A 20,406-nucleotide genomic window follows, 5' to 3' on the forward strand; every position below is an offset into this window, starting at 1 on the left:
AGCTGCATGAAACGTTCTTCAACTGACTGTATTTAACCAATCTAGCACCTGGTTAAAGAATTTAACTTTGAATTGTTGTTTGGGGTCTCTTATGGGATTAGCCCATGCCTCGTAATCAAAATGTCGTCTTCTTCAGTGACTGTTGTATTTTTGAATGGGTGGGAAAATCCCCCTCAGGGATACAGTATGAGCCAGGTGTCTTTGTCCCCCACCCAGAGCCAGGGTCGGATTCTCTCCCCAGGGACGGAGCCCGGCGGGAAAGTGAAGATCGGGGCCTTGTCACCAGCAGTGATAAATGTCACCTGCCCCCGGTCACAGTCCAGACAAACCCGGATCCTCTTTGGGACCCGGCGCCAGGGCAGACGGGTCTCCGGGGAGGTGAGGGCCTGGAACTGACCCTTCCACTGCCCCACAGCCCAGATCCCATCCTCAGGGCTACGGCTGATCCATCCCTTCCTCCTCACAGACTCTCTTGCCACCCCTACGGCCCAGAATCGCCCACCCCCTACCTCCACCTCCCAGCAATGTCTCCCCGAGGTGAATCCCTCACAGCCCAGCACATAGTACACAGTGTCAAATCTCCCAGGGTTGTTGGGCAGTCGCTGCCGCGTGTCTCCACAGCTCACACTTTTCAGATCCTCAGACAGGATGAGCTGGGGATGAGCCGTGTCTGGATCCAGAGTCACACACACTGGGGGGAGAGAGAATCAGAGTATTAGGACCAGAGATCAGCCCTGGGGGAGGCTGGAACCATTTCTCATATTCCCCAGCAGCACCGTTCTGGTTCGGACAGGCCTGGATCCCAGGGAACTGCCTCTGTTCTGGGCACCTGAGTATGAGCAGACATGTCACTGCAGTTCCTCAGGCTGTTTAATAGGAGCCACTTTACTGGTTTTTCATTTCCTTACAGGGGCTTCATCTCCCCTTGCTGGGGCTGCTCCATTCCCTGCATCAGAGATGCAGCCAGGAAGGTGTCAAGAAGGTTTTAGTGAGAAAGGAGCAGAGGAGGCAGGTACCAGCTGTAAACCCCACAGAAGGAAACTCCCTCCCCTAATGCAGCCTCCACTCCCAGGCCAGGGAACAGAGAGGAAGGTGCAGCATTGGGGAAGAACCGCTTAAGACCAGAGAGTAGGAAGTGGCATTGGGTGGGGTAGCCACATCCCCAGTCCAGAAAGAAGGGAGGGAGGGCAGCATCAGAGAGAGAGCATCTCCCCAATCAATGAAAGAGTGAGAAACTCCAATGGGAGAGCTACTCTGGGGGAATTCTGCGCCATATGCACATGCATAATTAATAGCCTGCACACACTTTTATTTTTTATTGCTGAAAGTAACTTCTGCCAGAAAGTTGCTGCGGTTCTGCCTTTTGCCCCCCAGGGGCCGCTGTGGCACTAGAACTGAGCAGCTGCTCCTGGGTGGGAGCAGCCCCAGGTCAGGAGACAAGGGATACAGCGGGGAGACAGGCACGTGGGGTTGGGAGCGGGTCACAGACTAGGGTTTCTAAGGGCTATTGAGGAAGGACAGATGGGAACAGGGGCTGCATGGGAGTGGAGGCACAGAGCCACATGGGGACAGGGAGAGGGGTGCAGGGCCACATGGGAGACGGGGGTGGCTGAGTGAGGACACAGAGACACATGGGGATGGGGGAGTGTGTGTGTGATTGGGGATGGAGGGACACATGGTGACAATGGGGAGGGGGTACAAGGACCCATGGGGACAGTGGCAGATGTGGCTGACTGAATGGGAGAGGCTAGGGGGTAAGCTAAGGTCTGCATTGGGGAGGCTCTCTAAAAAGCCCTCCAGGCCTCTCCCTCACCCCCCAAAAAAATTCCTGTTCCATATTTCTCCCACCCACAGTCAACAATCCTTCAGATTCACTCCCAGGCTCCTTCCCTCTCCCTCAGCTCCTCCATTCCCCTGACTCCCCCAAATCATCGCACTGCTTCTGAGGGGGCAGAAAACATGGTTCTATATTCTAGTTCCAAGGAATTACTCAAAGTTCTGTATTATATGCCTAGTAAGGAATCTGACAAAAAACATTTCCTGAATCTTTTTCATTGTCTGTATTGTTACAGACATACTGGCTGACAGGTACTTTGAAATAAATTACCAAAATAATTGAAACTATTGTGATTATATTGTGTTCTTTTGACAAATAAAATATGCAGAATTTTAAAATTGTGTGTGTGCAAAATTTGTAATTTTTTTGGCACAGAACTTTTAATGTGTTAGTGCAGAATTCCCCCAGGAGTAGAGAGCTCAGGACTGCCCAAACAAAAGGTAGGATGTTGGAGAACTGTGATGAGGGAGACTCCCTCTGCCAAGGTTAAGGAGAGAGATGTGTCAGCCCTCGAAGCGAGCTCTGTACTCATTCCTCTCAATTAAATATTTAAAAGCCAGTGAATGTCTATACAAATTCCAGGGTCAGAGTTAAGGGTGTTTGGATGCTGCTCAGGGAGAGCATTTCTGTTCATCAGCATGGACATGAATTCAGCACCAAAGTTGATGTCAGGATTGTTTGTGTGACTTCAGCTTGGGATCTCCTCCATATTTATGGTTTTGTTTTTAGGGCTGTGAGCATCATGGCCACTATCAGTTTGGTTGGTAACTTTAGGTACAATTTCATGAACATGTTTTCATGGGACTTTTATGATAATGGAAAAACAATCTCCATCTGCAATCTCACCCTGTCTGTGTGCTTCTAGGGGTTCCCCTCTTCTTATCTCCAATTTAGCTGGCAGAATGTCTGGAAGGGGAAAGGATAAGAGAGGTGAGATTTCAGGCTTTCATATTTATAACAGCATCACCACTCTGAACTCCTAGAACTGTTTTCATCATGACAGAGAAACAGACAGAGAGGCCCAGAGACATACTCGGGTATTTAATATAAACCCATCCGAAACTTTCTGTTTCCTCTCTCATTCAGGCATCTCTTAGCAATGGAAGCAACATCCATGCAGCCTCACAACAATCCCAGGACATATCACATGTAAGAGAGATTTATTTTCCCCTCATCATCCCCTCCCACCCTTCAGACTCCAGTTGGTTTGTCTCATTCACTTGCTGCCTTTTGTTGTAACCTAGACTCAGATCCAGCAAAGACTGTGGCATAAAAGTAACTTTACCCACTTTGACGCTAACAGGATGTTGAGCGTTTGCAAAATCCTGGCTCTAATTGTGAGCTGTTGGGTCTGTTTACTCAGCGTCTCTACAGAGAGCAGCACGACGGGGCCTTGTCCTCCATAGGCAGAAACAGGAATAATAATAAAATCACTTTATCAGTGTGGAAACAGAGGCAGGGGAAGGTTGGTTCAATGGGCCAGATTCACCCCTGTACCAGCGAAAGGAGAGGGGGAGGGGCCATTTGTGACTCCGCTGTTCAGTGGCTGCAGGGGCTGGTGCAGACCTTGGCACAGGCTGAGGAAGTTCTGAACCAGCCAGAGCTACATCCCTGTGACAATGGCCCCCGTGTGTCTTGCCCAGCGTGCAGAGTGTCAGAGGCCCAGCTTTACACTGCCCACCTCCCTCTGTCCATCATCCACCCCCTCACCAGCAACTACACACCACGCAACAGAAACACTAACCCAGGAACCAATCCTGGCAACAAACCCTGTTACCAACTCTGTCCACATATCTATTCAAGGGACACCATCATAGGACCTAATCACATCAGCCACACCATCAGGGGCTCGTTCACCTGCACATCTACCAATGTGATCTATGCCACCATGTGCCAGCAATGCCCCTCTGCCATGTACCTTGGCCAAACTGGACAGTCTCTACGCAAAAGAATAAATGGACACAAATCAGATATCAAGAATGGTAACATTCAAAAACCAGCAGGAGAGCACTTCAATCTCCCTGGACACTCAGTAACAGACCTGAAAGTTGCCATACTTCAGCAAAAAACTTCAAAAACAGACTTCAGCATGAAACTGCAGAGCTGGAATTCATATGCAAACTTGACACTATCAGACTGCATCTGAATAGAGACTGGGAGTGGCGAGTTCACTACAAGAAGTAATTTTCCCTCTTTTGGTATTCACACCTTCTCATCAACTATTAGGAGTGGGCCACATCCACCCTGTTTGAAATGACTTCATTTGCACTGGTCCTCTGCACAGTGAAGCTACACACCCATCTTTGCATGTGTATATATACCTCTCAAAATGAAATTTCCACTTCATGCATCTGATGAAGTGGGTTCCAGCTCACGAAAGCTTATGCCCAAATAAATCTGTTAGTCTCTAAGGTGCCACAAGGACTCCTCATTTTTTTTGCTAAAACAGACTAACACGGCTAGCCTTCTGAAACCTGAAATAGCTTGGACAGCAAAAGCCCTTTCAATTAAAAAGTTCTTGCATGTGTAGTGTACGAGTTATGGCTAGGGAGCTACCAAATTCACAGCTATGAAAAATGCATCACAAACCATGAAATCTGGTCTTTTGCTTGCTTTTACCCTACACTATACAGATTTCACAAGGGAGACCAGGTTTCTCAAATTGGGGGTCCTGACCCAAAAGGGAGTTGCGGGAGAGCGGGGGGGTCACAAGGTTATTTTAAGAGGCTCATGGTATTGCTACCCTTACTTCTGCGCTGCCTTCAGAGCTGGGTGGCTGGAGAGCAGCGGCTGTTGGCCAGGCACCCAGCTCTGAAGGCAACGCCCCACCAGCAGCAATGCAGAAGTAAAGGTGGCATTACCATACCATGTCACCTTTACTTCTGCACAGCTGCCTCCAGAACAGGGAGGCCAGAGAGTGGTGGCTGCTGACTGAGGGCCGAGCTCTGCAGGCAGTATCGCAGAAGTAAGAGTGGCAATACCAGCCCATGCCATCCTTATTTCTGTACTGCTGCTGGTGGCGGCTCTGCCCTCAGAGCTGGGCTCCCGGCCAGCAGCCACCACTCTCCAGGTGCCCAGCACCAAAGGCAGTGCCCCGCCAGCAGCAGCGCAGAAGTAAGGGTAGCAGCACCACAACCCCTCCTACAATAACCTTGCAACCCCCCCACAACTCATTTTTGGGTCAAGACCCCTACAATTACAACACCAGGACATTTCAGATTTAAATAGCTGAAATTGTGAACGTTACTATTTTAAAAATCCTCTGACCATGAAATTGACCAAAATGGACTGTGAATTTGATAGTTACACAAAATACTTAATATTCATAACACTCAAAGGTGATTGGAAAAGAACTTATAACTATATAATCTGGATGCGTATATGTCAGAAAGAGTAAGGGGTAGTCAGAGCTTCATAGGAGAAAAGGATCTGCACCAGGAGAAGGTAGCTGGGCAATATTTCTTTCAGTATGTCTGTCATTTCTTACTTTAACAGTAATTGTCATGGCAAGACATGGTTCTGGAACAAATAAGGGGTTGAATTAATCAACCTGAGTGACTTGGACCCCAAGTGTGTGGCATTCTCATCTAACAATTAAACAGAAGCATTATCTAATTATGAACCAATTGGCCAGAGCCATTCTCCTCCCATAGAGTCAGAGTCTCATCATGATTTCCCCACCTAGATCCCTTCTAGGTACCTTTGAATTTCCCTAGAGTCTTCATCAGAGCGACATTTTTCTGGGAGAAATCACTGAGTCTCTTTTTCAGTTCAGGAGAAATCTCCATTGGTTGCTGGAACTTCCCCTTCTCCCACCTGGACAGAAACAATTTCACGTGATTATATTGCAGTTACTGACTCATTATAAGTTCTGGCTATTGAGTCATTGCACTAATGGGCCTGGAGTCAGAAATCCTCGACTTCTCCCAGCCTCAAAGGATGTGCAACACAGCCCATGGCCATGCAACCTTCTCCTCAAAGGACCCATTCATATTCTTCAACTCTGGTCTGGGGACAAAAGCTCTGGGGATTAAAAGGGAATTGAGTCTCCATGGCCAATCCACTCCATGGCCTCCATGCTCTGAGGGACAGGAGGTTCCCAAGTTAAGTGTTGTAGAAATCTGACCACTAGAAAGTGGACTGAGACATCAACTCTCCCCTCCCCAGCTCATTTCACACAGGTCTCCAAACAGTCCTCAGGCGGGAAAGACTCTGGACCCCTGCTGGCCTGGGCTGAATGGTAACCAGGGCCCCACCAGTGATAGGCCCATATTCCACCCCCAGGGACGTGACATTTCTGGAATGTAACTTAGGTCAGTCTCTCTCATTCCAGAGGTAATTCCAGAGTCTTCTATAAAAGGGTGAGAACCTCAGGAACAAATGGACCAGTGAGATTAGTATCCAACAAGTGACCTTCCCCAAACATTTTGCTGTAGAGCCCTTGGGAGATGCGCTGCTAACATCAGCTCCAAGCTCTTTCCTAGAGTCATGAAGTGTGAGGGGGAGTGAGCAAGGCCGGTGGGTGAACCTAGGACTAGGGGAGGCAAGGCCTCAGCCTCGCCCCAGGCCCCACCCCAGGCTCTCCACAGGAGCTTAGCCCCCTCACCGTAGGGGCAGGACCCCAGCCCCTAAGCACCCCCAGCCTTCCCCACCCCCTGAGCGGCCCAGCCCCAGAGCATGGGGAGGGTGAGCAGCCCCAGCCTCTCTGGCCCCAGAGCACAGAGAGGGTGGGTGGCCCCAGCCTCCCCGGCCCAGGAGCACGCGGCCGGAGCCTGGAGGGAGCTGTGCCGAAGCAGGGAGATCGCTGGGGGCAGAGTGTGGGTGGGGCCACACTTGGTAGTTTGGGAAGGCATTGCCTTCCCCTGCCTCTGATACTCGCCGCTCATGGGAGCGAGAGAGAGCCACGTACCTGCTCCAGGTGCTTCTGTCATCCTAGAGGAGAGAGAAAAGAATTTCAATCCAACCTGACCCACTCTTTGGATTCCAAAGAAAAGATTTAGCAAGTATGGGGAAAAGAGGTCCTACCCTGGCCACAGAGCCACACGTTCACTGAGCTAATGGGGCTTTTCCTTCTTTTATATAAAAGTGTCCGTAACTCTTCAAAAATAATAGTCTTTCACATCTCTGCAATGCACACACTGTTACACGCTGATCTCTGACTGCTGTGCCCATATTTTAGGAGCAGACCTGTGCCTGTCGGGGGGATCTGGGATGTTTCTGACTCAGTCTCACCTGCAGGAATTCACCTGATGGCTTCTGATACTTCCCCTCCAGCTCACTGATCAGCTCACTCAGATGGGAAATCTCCTGGGATAGTTTACTGACATTTTCATTCTGTAGCTTCACAATCTCCTCGTCCAGCTTCTCCAGCTGGGCCAGCAGGAGTCGCTCTTGTTCCTCCAGGAACTGCCGCAGTTCCTGAAATTCAGACACAATCTTCTGCCTCTCGGTTTGTGTCTTTCTCTGTAAAAAAAAATTTTTTTAAATAGGTCAAGGGCTGGTGAGGGGCCTGGATGGAGCCTGGGGTCTTTTCATGGAGTGCTGAACGTGCAGGGAGAAGAATTTCTTTGCAAATTCTAAGTCATATGACAGTTAACAGTATCCTGTGCTTTCTAGAGAGGATTTTCTCACACCATTACATTTGGCCCAGAATCTCGTAAAGGGACATTCCCATGTCTGACACGGTTCAGCATTATCGAGGGCTTCGGAGATTCACATCCAAAGCAGCAGGGGGTAGCACTCAACACTAGAGCTGGGTGACCTTTTCTGTGCTAAATTTTTTTCCAAGGAAAATGCAAATTTGTCGACACTAAAACATTCCACGAATTCCTGTCACCGTCACTCAGTTGTTTTGTTACAAAAATGGTTTGAGCATTGGCCTGCTAAACCCAGGGTTGTGAGTTCAATCCCTGAGGGGGGCACTTAGGGATCTGGGGCAAACTCAGTATTTGGGCCTGCTAGTGAAGGCAGGGGGCTGGACTCGATGACCATTCAAGGTCCCTTCCAGTTCTATGAGATAGATCGCTAGATCTATATATATAAAATAAAAAAATCAGAACATTTTCTTCTTTTAATTTTTTTCCAGGATTTTAAAGACCAAATTACTTTTTGTTTGAAAATGTCCTTGTGGTTTTTTTAAAATATAATTATATATTTTAAAAGAAATGATCAAAGTTGAAACAAAACATTTTGATTTTGTCAAAAATGAAACATTTCATTTGACCAAGAAAAAGTCAAATTTGTGTATAAAATTTTCAACAAATCAAAAATCATTTTTGGTTCAACGCTTTCAAAAAAAAAATCAGTCGGGGGAAAGATCTGGTATTTGCCAAACTCTGCTCAGAACCACATTAACAGAGGCAGATGGGGAGAAAAAATAACAAGTGAAACTCTGACACACAAAACTGCAGGCTCAGGCAGAGAGCTCTGCATTGGATACATTCAGTTCAGATTGAGAAGATTTTTATCGCAGCCACAATGGCTGCAAATTAATTCATTAATGGAAATGAAAGCTTAGAATCTGAAGAGGAACATGTTACGCTTTTCTATCCTTGCAACAAAGCCTCATGTCAACTCTGTCCACGTATCTATTCAAGTGACACCATCATAGGACCTAATCACATCAGCCACACCATCAGGGGCTCGTTCACTTGCACATCTACCAATGTGATATATGCCATCATGTGCCAGCAATGCCCCTCTGCCATGTACATTGGACAAACCGGACAGTCTCTATGCAAAAGAATAAATGGACACAAATCTGACATCAGGAATCATAACATTAAAAAACCAGTAGGAGAACACTTCAGCCTCTCTGGCCACTCAGTAACAGATTTAAAGTGGCAATTTTGCAACAGAAAAGCTTCAAAAACAGACTCCAACGAGAAACTGCTGAACTTGAATTAATATGCAAACTAGATACTATCAATTTAGGCTTAAATAGAAACTGGGAGTGGCTGAGCCATTACACACATTGAATTTATTTCCCCATGTTAAGTATCCTCACACCTTCTCGTCAAACTGTCTTAAATGGGCTGTCTTGATTATCACTACAAAAGTTTTTTTTCTCCTGCTGACAATAGCTCATATTCATTGATTAGCCTCTTAAGAGTTGGTAGGGGAACTCCCACCTTTTCATGTTCTCTGTATGTATACGTATCTCCTCACTATACGTTCCATTCTATGCATCCGATGAAGTGGGCTGTAGCCCATGAAAGCTTATGCTTCAATAAATGTGTTAGTCTCTAAGGTGCCACAAGTACTCCTGTGCTTTTTTCTAGGGAAAGCAGTTATCGGGACCGTCTGTAGGGATGTGCGAGCACACATACACACAGACGTCCACACAGTATTCCAGGATCACGAAGCAGCAGACCAAAGTCCACATTCCCCAAGGCCACAAAGCAATCATTCACAAGAGTGACACGTGAAGGATATAAGCTGTCATAAAATATAAACTGTAATTAAAGAGAAACCGACATAAGAAATAAGGAGGGTGAGAGTTGTAGTGACAATAAGAAAATAGTCAGGACTGTAAAACAACGTCTCTGGACAGCACCCCAAGGCATACAAGGGGAATGACAGGCATGGAGAAATTGTCAGAGCACAAAAGAACTGTAAACCAGAAGGTTGCGGAGGGATAGAACCCAACACATCACACCCAGGAATACGTGGCTTTTATTTAAGCTGGAACTCAGAACTGTAAACAAAGATCGCACAAGAGGATTCCTCAAGACAAAACTAAACACCCTCCAAATTCTGGGCTGACGGGGGCAGAGAACTGCAAGATTGCAGTGAACGTGTAACCGTGGGGGTTTGTTCTAGTGCATTGGATTTTCTGCTTCAAAAATCTGTTAATTCATAAATTGTTACCTATAAAGAGAGTTTAATTAAGCTAATAGTTAATATATAGTAGATAAGAATAATAATTTACAGTATGGCAGTGCTTTTCAACCTGTGGTCTGCAGGTCCATGGGGGTCCATGCACTGTCTAAGGGGTCCGCAAAAGACTTAGGCCTTGTCTACACTTGCAAGTTACAGCACATTATATCACCCCTGAGCACCCTAACTCCTGAGGCGTCCACACTGGAAAGGTACATAGAGGCCTTGGACTCTGCGGCTGGAGCGCTCCTGGTAATCCACCTCCACAAGAAGCATAGAGCTTGCTGCGCCCAGGCAGGAGCACCGTGGTGCCAGTGTGGATGCCCTGGTCTATTAGTGTGCTCTGGTAGTCAGTTTGAACTCTACTGCCCTGCCCTCTTCTGACCAACCACTGAAATATGGCGCGAAATACGGAAGGAAGTGAGCGGACTGCTGGGATGCAAAGCAATGCAGGACGGGGCATTGGGACAGGACCCAGGATGCCCCATGCCCGCCCTCCCCCTTCCCACCAGCCTCAGATTCAGAATGGGAAGAGGTGCTCTGTGGGATAGCTGCCCATAATGCACCACTTTCAAAGCTGTTGCAAGTGCCGCAAACGTGGCCATGCCACTGCGGTTGCAGCTGACGGTGTGAACACAGGGCAGCGCTTTCCCTGCTGCTGTCTCTGAGGGTAGGTTTAACTCCAGGCACCCTACAGCTGCAAGTGTAGACGTAGCCTTAGACTGAAAACTGACTGAACAGAATTCAACTATGGGTGTGTGGTGGGTGGTGCACGGGGCAGACAGTAGCCATGTGGCTCTTTTGCTGAATGGTGGTTGCAAATGTGGCTCTCAAGTCACCTAACTGTGAGTACCACTGACCTAAGGGATCCGCAAAAGACTTACACTGAAAACTCACTGAACAGGATTCAAGTATACACACAGCCAATCGAGTTTCTAAAAGGTGTCCCCACCCCCATTTGAAATACCCAGAGGGCTCTGCAAATGTAAAAAGCTTGAAACTCACTGGTTTATGGTGCAAGCCTAAGTGGTAATTCCGCTAAAACAACTCATTGTCATTTACTTGTGATTATTCCCCACTTAACTGATTTCTGCTTTACCGCCAACTGATCAAGATAAAACACAATTGGGCCTCTAGCTTGCCCCTGCCTCTCCCTATTGGTCTAATTCAGAACGCTCCTCCGCCTGGGTCATTACAAATGCAGGTTAATAATGATGAGCACCTACCAGGTATTCCTGGCTTCCCTTCTCGCCAGTCATTTTAAATCCCAGCAGCTTTTCTCTCTCTTCCCGCAGAGTCTTCAAATGGGTCTGAATCTTTTCCTGAACAGAAAATTATTCGAGTGGTAGTGTTTTTATTTTTAGGAGTGAGAGGGTGGGTAGGAGCTTTTCCAACACAAACCAACACTCTACTGATGAAAATCCAGTAGGTTTATAATATCAGAAATACCAAGAAGTGAAGTCATATTAAGGGACACTGGGAGTGTTTCATTTTCAGACTCCTTGAAATTGTTTGACCATGTGTCTCCATTGACTTACACCAACATGAAACTGGGGGCACCTCCTTGGATTTTTCATTCCACTGTGTGAAATATCCTGTTTTTGAGGAGGTTTAACCAACAAAGTGATACAAATCCCAGAAGCCACCAGGGCTTGAAATATGGCCTGGGATTCTCCAAGGAGTCCAGCTCCCACTGAATTTCAGCCCTGAACCCCTGGGGACTGGACTGGATGAATAGAACTGGCTTGGGCACTAGGGCAAACCCCATTAGATATGTTGATTTTTGACAAGAATGTTTGACGTTTGCCCTAATTCTGTCCTGAACCCTTCCAGTGCCAATGCTGCCTGGGTACCTGTTCCCCAGCTCCCAGCAAAGCTCCCAGAAGCAGTGAGTTCTAGAGATTTCAAAATGCTGCACTGTGGTACAGGAGTGTAAGGACTAATGGAACCACTTTGGCAGGTTCTTCAGCCTGACCCCGGTCAGCACCATCCAGGAGTTAGTTTTGCTACAATCCAGTCTAATCCCCATGGTATTTGGCATGGACCTGCACTGTCTGGAGTCTTTTTGTGTGCAGACTCAAGGTGCTCAGGGTCCCACACAGTGTTTAGCCCTGTGATCTCCTCTAGTGCAGGGCGGCAGCATTAGAGTTTAACCCCTCATGGAGCAGCACAGGAGTTCAGAATCCCAGTGGGAAATCTCATCTCCCTGCTGGGCCTGGGACCTTTATCAAGGCATCTTTCCCCCCTTATGGCCTTTCTTAATTCTTGTTCAGCCAGGAGACTCCCAGTTTTGGGTGATGCAGGTTTGGCAGAAAACATTCCCACTCTCCAGAGTGACAGGTTCTCTGAAATACTCCCGACAGGTAGGACAAGTAGGTTCATGCTGGAATTTTTCCACAGGTTCCCTGTGTGGAGAGATGGACTCAGCCCTGTGGGACAGGAGCTACCACTCCTGCCCCTCCACACCAAGCCCACAACCCATCTACAACTTCCCACCACTCACTGGTGAGTCACAAGCCACCATTTGGGAAACAGTGCCCAAGGGCTCTCGCCTCCCTAAGCCTACATAAGAACATAAGAATGGCCATACTGGGTCAGACCAAAGGTCCATCCAGTCCAGTATCCTGTCTACCAACAGTGGTCAATTCCAGGTGCCCCAGACAGAGTGAACCTAACAGGCAATGATCAAGTGATCTCTTTCCTGCCATCCATCTCCACCCTCTAACAAACAGAGGCTAGGGACACCATTCCTTACCCATCCTGGCTAATAGCCATTAATGGACTTAACCTCCATGAATTTATCCAGTTCTCTTTTAAACGCTGTTATAGTCCTAGCCTTCACAAGCTCCTCAGGTAAGGAGTTCCACAGGTTGACTATGTGCTGTGTGAAGAAGAACTTCCTTTTATTTGTTTAAAACCTGCTGCCCATTAATTTCATTTGGTGGCCCCTAGTTCTTATATTATAGGAATAAGTAAATAACTTCTCCTTATTCACTTTCTCCACATCACTCATAATTTTATATACCTCTATCATATCCCCCCTTAGTCTCCTCTTTTCCAAGCTGAAAAGTCCTAGCCTCTTTAATCTCTCCTCATGTGGGACCCGTTCCAAACTCCTAATCATTTTAGTTGCCCTGAACCTTTTCTAATGCCAGTATATCTTTTTTGAGATGAGGAGAACACATCTGTATGCAGTATTCGAGATGTGGGCGTACCATGGATTTATATAAGGGCAATAAGTTATTATCCATCTTATTCTCTATCCCTATTTTAATGATTCCTAACATCTTGTTTGCTTTTTTGACTGCCACTGCACACTGCAGGGATGTCTTCAGAGAACTATCCACGATGACTCCAAGATCTCTTTCCTGATTCATTGTAGCTAAATTAGCCCCCATCATATTGTATGTATAGTTGGGGTTATTTTTTACCATGTGCATTACTTTACATTTATCCACATTAAATTTCATTTGCCATTTTGTTGCCCAATCACTTAGTTTTGTGAGATCTTTTTGAAGTTCTTCACAGTCTGCTTTGGTTTTAACTATCTTGAGCTGTTTAGTATCATCTGCAAACTTTGCCACCTCACTGTTTACCCCTTTCTCCAGATCATTTATGAATAAGTTGAATAGGATTGGTCCTAGGACTGACCCTTGGGGAACACCACTAGTTACCCCTCTCCATTCTGAGAATTTACCATTTATTCCTACCCTTTGTTCCCTGACTTTTAATCAGTTCTCAATCCATGAAAGGACCTTCCCTTTTATCCTATGACAACTTAATTTACATAAGAGCCTTTGGTGAGGACCTGTTCAAAGGCTTTCTGGACATCTAAGTACACTATGTCCACTGGATCCCCCTTGTCCACATGTTTGTTGACCCCTTCAAAGAACTCTAATAGATTAGTAAGACACAATTTCCCTTTACAGAATCCATGTTGACTTTTGCCCAACAATTTCTGTTCTTCTATGTATCTGACAATTTTATTCTTTACTATTGTTTCAACTAATTTGCCTGGTACTGACATTAGACTTACTGGTCTGTAATTGCCTGGATCACCTCTAGAGCCCTTTTTAAATATTGGCATTACGTTAACTATCTTCCAGTCATTGGGTACAGAAGCTGGTTTAAAGGACAGTTTATAAACCATAGTTAATAGCGCCGCAATTTCATATCTGAGTTCTTTCAGAACTGATTCTGAAGTCCCTGCCAAGTCCACAGGAGAGGAGACTGGGCCGTGGACTGCCCCTCATACCTGCTGACACTCCAGCACCTAAAACATTCCCCATAGAAAAGTTCAGGCACCTAAGTCTGCACCACAGAAAATGGACAGTTTTGAAATCTGGAGTGGTGGCCACCCATGATGACCTAACAATCGCGATTGCCAGTGTATGCAAACACAACCCCTCTTTAGGTGTCCCCCACTCCCACCCCCCGTTCTCTCTTTATCTACCTGCTGCATATTGTCTTAGACTGTGACTGTGAGCTCTTTGCCTGTAAAGTGCCTGGCACAATGGGGCCTTAATCTCTCATTGTGACCCAGAGTTGCCACTGCAATAGAAAATCAGTACATTATATTTATTACTAATTATTAATTATTATTATTATTGTCAACATGGAAACTTTATGGGCACAAGGTCCCCACACTGAAATCTATGGCCAAAATTTCCAAAGTGAAACCTGCAGGGCTGGGACTCTCTCTCCGTGGCCTCAGGAGACGTGGAAGAGGGTCTATGCCCATCACAGGGTGGCTGGCCCTATAAAGGGAGAGGGGTCTCTGCCCCACCTGTGACATTGCCACTTCTCCTCCCCGGGTGGGGAAAATGAAGGAGTGATGACCAAGGGGGTCATGTGATTCAATCACGCCTGAGATAGGTAAGACAGAGGCCCTATGGAGAGCCAGAGGGAGGAGGCCTTGGATCTTCTTTAGGCCGATACGGCCGACCTCCAGACAAGCAGTCCGGGGAGTCACTGCTGGGAGAGCAGGGGTGTTACTGGCCACAGAAAAGCCTCTGTGGCTTGTTTCTGGGAACCTCAAAGGGAAACTAAATCAGGGCCTCTGCAGAGCCACCCTAGGCCACAAGGGGGCACTCTGGAGACAGTGACCTTGTTACAGTGCCCCATTGCTCCAACCCCATCCCTGCTTCCAGCAATCCCATGTCTGACTTTATCAGGCAGACTTGCTAAGGCCTGTCTGCAGGACCCGAACTCCACTCCCGTGCGGCCCCCCCCCCAAGTCTCATGGCGGTGGAGCTCCCTTCCTGTCTGGCTGAGGGGCGCTGCAGAAAAAGGATGAAGGGGATGTGGGCCAAGCAGGCAGCCCCAGCTGCATCCTCCTGCTCCCTCGGCCCCAAGAAGAGGAGGAGCAGCACGGAGGTGGTGTTTATAGCTTTGGGAAGGGGTGGAAGTGGGGAGGGGCAGAGAAGGGGGGGCGGGGTCATTCAGTGACCAGGACTCCACATATGGAGAGTAGAAGGGGTGGGATGCAGGTTCTTCACTAACCCTCACTCTAGTGTGTGAGCCTTAGGACGTTTATGGAGAGCCACCTGCAGGAGCCTGAGGAGGATTCGCAGTTGCTGAGAAACCTATTTAGGCCTCAAATCCCTTGTTCTTCGTCAGTGGAGGCTCACTGAGTGGCTGTCTCGGGCTAAAGTTCTGGGGGAAGGTGAGTTCCCCAAGGCTCTGGTTATAAAAATAACATTTGGTCATTTCCTACCTTGAATTCTTTGGCAGCTTCCTCTGCAGGAATGACGGTGTGATCTCTGTGCTCCTTGGATCTGTCACACACCAGGCAGATGGGGATTTCATCCTCTTTGCAGAACAGTTTTAGAGGCTCCTTGTGTTTCTCACACAGTCTCTCTGGTTTTGGTTCCTTCCCTGACTGCAACCTGAGTTCTCTGGCTGCTTCCACAATATTCCTGAGCTGCCTGTTCAGCCTGAGGTTCCTCTGGGGAAAAGTCACTCTGCACTGAGGGCAGGAGACATCAGTAGTGAATCCCCCCCAGCACTGGGTGATGCAGGCTTGGCAGAAACTGTGATCACAGTCTAGAGACACCGGATCTTTAAAATACTCCAGACAGATGGGACAGGTCAGTTCATCCTGGAGCGTTTTTGCTGGATTCGTAGCAGCCATGGCTTCTAGTTGATAGGGATCAATGCCCCCCCGTTGCTGCTTGGCGTAATTTGTATGCCTTAACCCCTTGCCCTACTAGTATATATGAGCAATGGGTTCAATACTTCTGCAAAAAGTGTCTGTATAAAGGGCACCAGGAAGTAAAGCAGAAAAGAGGAACCAAGCATAGGCGGCGAGTTCTATGGGCCCGTGGAGCCCAGGCCCCACCAATAATCCTAAAGCTGGGCCCAGCTCCAGCAATGTTTGGGCCCCAGGCCCTGTGCTTTGGGGGGGGTCCCCGTGTCGCAATGCCAGGCGCTCTCACCGCAGCCGCAGCTCCCAGCAGAGGCCCCAGCAGCAACTGGTCTCACAGCCCATTGGTCGGGAACCCCAGCCAATGGGAGCTGCCGGGGGCGGTGCCGGAGCTGCCTGGCCACTCCTCCACAGCAGGGAGGGGGAGCGAGCCACTGGCAGCGTCTGAGCCCTGAGCCGAGCAGCAGCAGGGTCTGTGCCTGTCAGACAGACTCAGCCGGTGAGCTGTGGGGGCAGCCAGACACATGGACACAGACACAGCCGAGGAGGGGGGTTTGGTGGGGACAAACAGATACAGCCAGGGGGGTTGTGAGACAGCCAGACACAGCCGGGGGGTTGTGGGACAGACACACACAGCGGGGGGGGACAGACAGACACAGCTGGGGATGGTGGGGGCAGCCAGCCAGACACAGCCGGGGGATTGTGGGACAGACAGACACAGCCGGGGGTTGTGGGACAGACAGACATAAGGACACAGCCAGGGGGGTTGTGGCACAGACACACACAGCCGGGGGTGGTGGGGACAGACAGACACAAAGACACAGTCGGGGGGGGCATTGGTGGGGACAAACAGACACAGCTGGGGGGTTGTGGGACAGACAGACACAGCCGGGGGTGGTGGGGGCAGCCAGCCAGACACAGCTGGGGGTTGTGGGACAGACACACACCAGGACACAGCCAGGGGAGTTGTGAGGACAGACGGACACAGTTGGGGGGTTGTGGGGACAGACAGATGGAGCCGTGGGCGGGGAAAGGAGCAGAGACCCACACAACCCTCTGCCCCCTCGAGAGACTCCCAATGACCCCTGTCACTCCTCTCCAGAGAGCCCTCCCCTTTGTGCCAGCCCACGCCCCTCCCCCACTGCCTCCCCTCCTCCAAAGCTCCCTACAATCTCCCCCTTTGCCTTCCGCCCCCCAGCCCAGCCCATTCCATTGGCCGGGAGGCTCCCAGTCTAGTGGCTATCAGGGCCCACGGGAGCTGCATATGAGGCAGGGTGCCTGCCTGCAGATGCAGACCTGCCTGGCTGTGCCTCCACAGCACAGGGAGGGGGAGCCCGAGCCACAGGTGAGCAAGCCCTGGTCATCATCACAGGCCCAGTAATTCTCTGGATATTTAATTTCACTGAGGCAAAATGTGTGCAATTTTATGGGTTGAATGACTGAATGACATAATACCCACCTGCCCGCATTGTCCATCACTAAGTCCAGTAATTTTGTCAAGTGTTTGTTGCACAACATGGTGGTGCCTACCCCTACCTTGTGCTTCAGGGGGTGATGGGGTCCAGGGCAGCCTGTTATAGCCTGTTATAGAACTACCTAATTAGTAATTGGATATGTTGGCTGGCATCTTTTTTTACGTGTTCGCTCCCCCTGATGTTAGAACCTGGCTACACCACTGGGGAGGGGAGCTTCCTAGACCTGTGCAGCTGGGGCTTGGGTGAATTTTGTGATACTGTGCCCCTCCCCAGCTACCACCCTGCAGTCCCCACTCCTGCACCATGCTGGGCAAGGGGCAGCCCCATCCCCAGTGAGGCTATGGTGAGGGGTGGCAACAGAGGAGGCCACACGTGATGGCAACCTCCCCCCTCGGTACCCACCATAGGGGAGGTGAGTGGGCTTTCTGGACCTGAGAGGGACCTAGGAGCATGTGCAGTGAACTGCGGGGGAGAGGAGGGGTCCCTCCCCTGGAGCTTGCTGCTGCCAGGGAGGGTGGAGGGGAGTCCTCTTTGGCCCTAGCCCTGGGGCAGCCTGTCTGCACCCCAAGTTCCTTATCCCCAGCCCTGCCCCAGAGTCCTCACCTGACGGGAAAAACACGCAACTTAAATTTGGTGGTCAGTTTAGAGTATCATAGAATATCAGGGTTGGAAGGGGCCTCAGGAGGTCATCTAGTCCAACCTCATGCTCAAAGCAGGACCAATTCCTAACTAAATCATCCCAGCCACGGCTTTGTCAAGCCGGGCCTTAAAAACCTCTAAGGAAGGAGATTCCACCACCTCCCTAGGTAACCCATTCCAGTGTTTCACCACCCTCCTAGTGAAAAAGTTTTTCTTAATATCCAACCTAAACCTCCCCCACTGCAACTTGAGACCATTACTCCTTGTTCTGTCCTCTGCTACCACTGAGAACAGTCTAGATCCATCCTCTTTGTAACCCCCTATCAGGTAGTTGAAAGCAGCTATCAAATCCTCCCTCATTCTTCTCTTCTGCAGACTAAACCATCCCAGTTCCCTCAGCCTCTCCTCAGAAGTTATGTGCTCCAGCCCCCTAATCATTGTTGTTGCCCTCCACTGGATTTTCCAATTTTTCCACATCCTTCTTGCAATGTGGGGCCCAAAACTGCACGTAGTACTCTAGATGAGGCCTCAACAATGTTGAATAGAGGAGAATGATCATGTCCCTCGATCTGCTGGCAATGCCCCTACTTATACAGCCCAAAATGCTGTTAGCCTTCTTGACAAAGGCCAGAGGAGGGAGTGTTAGTGCCTGTGCGGACTTCTGGGAAGTGCATGGGGTGGAAGGGGATGCTGGGATGCTCTGGAACCACTCCTTCAAAGCCAGTCAGGACTCTGGGGGAGCCTCCTCTCTGAGCAGACTGTCTCCAGGGCAAGAAGCTTACACCTTCCTGGGTCTGACCTCAGAGCATTCAGCATGCCCTTCCACATCATGCACTTTCCGCAGTGAGTCCGCCCAGGCAGGGTCCTGGGGCAGCCAGAGGTCCCTGCACCCCAACTCCGCAGTCAGATGTGACTCTCAGCCAGACTGTAAAACAGAAGGTTTATTAGATGACGGGAACACAGTTTAAACAGAGCTTGTTGGTACAGAAAACAGAACCCCTCTGCCAGGTCCATCTTGCGGGGTGGGGAGCCCAGAACCAAGTTCTGGGTCTCTCCCCATTTCCCCAGCCAGCTCCAAACTGACACTCCCTCCTCTGGCCTCTGTGTCTCTTCCGAACAAGGAGGCCACCTGATCTCTTTGTCCCCAACACCTTCAGTTGGCATCTTGCACGGGAAACCGAGGCACCCACACAGTATTCAGAGAAAATATTAAGAACATTCCCACTTCATCACAACAGGTGCAACAAAATATAATACTGTATATTGAAGTAGGCAAGTGCTGCTTCTGACTTTCCACTTTTAATTGACCCTTGTAATCTTGTGGCGCTGACGCGTTGTAGCTTCATTTTATATCGGCTTACAGGGCGGGAGCGGGGGGGCACCTCCATTTTGGGCCCCACCAAAAATTATACAAACCTGCCGCCTATGGAACCAAGCTGTAATATGCAGAGTTTAGCAAGAGCTTTTGCAGAAGTAACCGCAAGCAGGGGTCCAAAGATAGGCAGACCATCAACGAAACTGCCAAAGTACAATCACAGGAAAAACCCAATATGGAAAGAACTGAGCTAGCTTGCTTAATTTGCCATTGATGATCCCAAATAAGTGAGTCTTAAGTAAATGTTGATTTGCGGTTTTAGCCTTTATAAGCTTGGTGAAATCTGTTGAAGACAGGGCCAGTTATCCCCTTGCGTGGGGCCATGCTGACCCTCCTTGTATGCATACTTGCTGTCTGATCAAAATTCAACGGTGTGGTCAATTTTCCACAACATAGTGCAGGAAAGAGACAAGAGAGGAATTTACTTTCACTTTCTTCTGCTCAGAAATGGGTTGATTGAAGTTTGCATTTTTATTAGGCATTTCTTTTCTGGGCATGGTCACATGCTGTTTCTCTTTTGTCAACTGTAAAGAGCCTTTGAATGAAGTCTGATGGGTACAAATTGACACTAACTCCTCCAAAATGTTGCAGATGACTTACTAACCTGCAACATACCCTGTCCTTTAGTCGCTCACTTGTAAAAATTAGAGTTGATCAAAAAAAATTCTAATGCAACAATTTTTCTGTCAGAAAATGCCATTTCCTTGAAATCAAAACTTTCCTTGGGAATGTGTCCACTTGGATGATTTGTTTATTTCAATGATGCATTTCAATAAGGTTAAAATGTTCCCATCTGGCTTTTCAGTTTGAAACAACTTTGTTTGAAAATCTATTTTACATTACATAAAATGAAAAAGTCAAAATCTGACTAGAACTGTACAATTTTGTTGAAATGAAACATTTCAATTCACCCCAAATTATTAATATGTATTTAGTGTTGCAGGAAGGGTGGTTGTTTTTTTCATTCTTGTTCAATACAAAAAATAAAAATGAGATTTTCTACAAAATGGATTTTCTGGTTCCTGCACTGGTCCAATGCAAGGCACCAACTCCTTCT

General features: G+C 48.4%; 1 protein-coding gene across 2 annotated transcripts; it reads right to left on the minus strand.

The window, feature by feature from the left end:
- Positions 1-51: 51 nt before the first annotated feature.
- Positions 52-16,158, minus strand: LOC123345255 (zinc finger protein RFP-like). 2 transcript variants are annotated; one of them, XM_044982002.1, is made up of 7 exons: positions 15,432-16,156; positions 10,942-11,037; positions 7,070-7,300; positions 6,747-6,769; positions 5,538-5,653; positions 2,684-2,743; positions 52-691 (listed from the first exon to the last, which is right to left on the minus strand). In XM_044982002.1, exons 1-7 carry the CDS (start codon positions 15,846-15,848, stop codon positions 174-176), a joined length of 1,461 nt encoding a protein of 486 aa, XP_044837937.1. In that variant the 5' UTR covers positions 15,849-16,156; the 3' UTR covers positions 52-173. The 2 variants fall into 2 exon arrangements, with proteins under 2 accessions (XP_044837937.1, XP_044837938.1); XM_044982003.1 differs by lacking the exon at positions 10,942-11,037 and having other exon boundaries at positions 15,432-16,158.
- Between the last annotated feature and the right edge of the window lie 4,248 nt (positions 16,159-20,406).

The sequence above is a fragment of the Mauremys mutica genome, chromosome 12 (assembly GCF_020497125.1).
Source record: "Mauremys mutica isolate MM-2020 ecotype Southern chromosome 12, ASM2049712v1, whole genome shotgun sequence".
Lineage (NCBI taxonomy): Eukaryota > Metazoa > Chordata > Testudines > Geoemydidae > Mauremys > Mauremys mutica.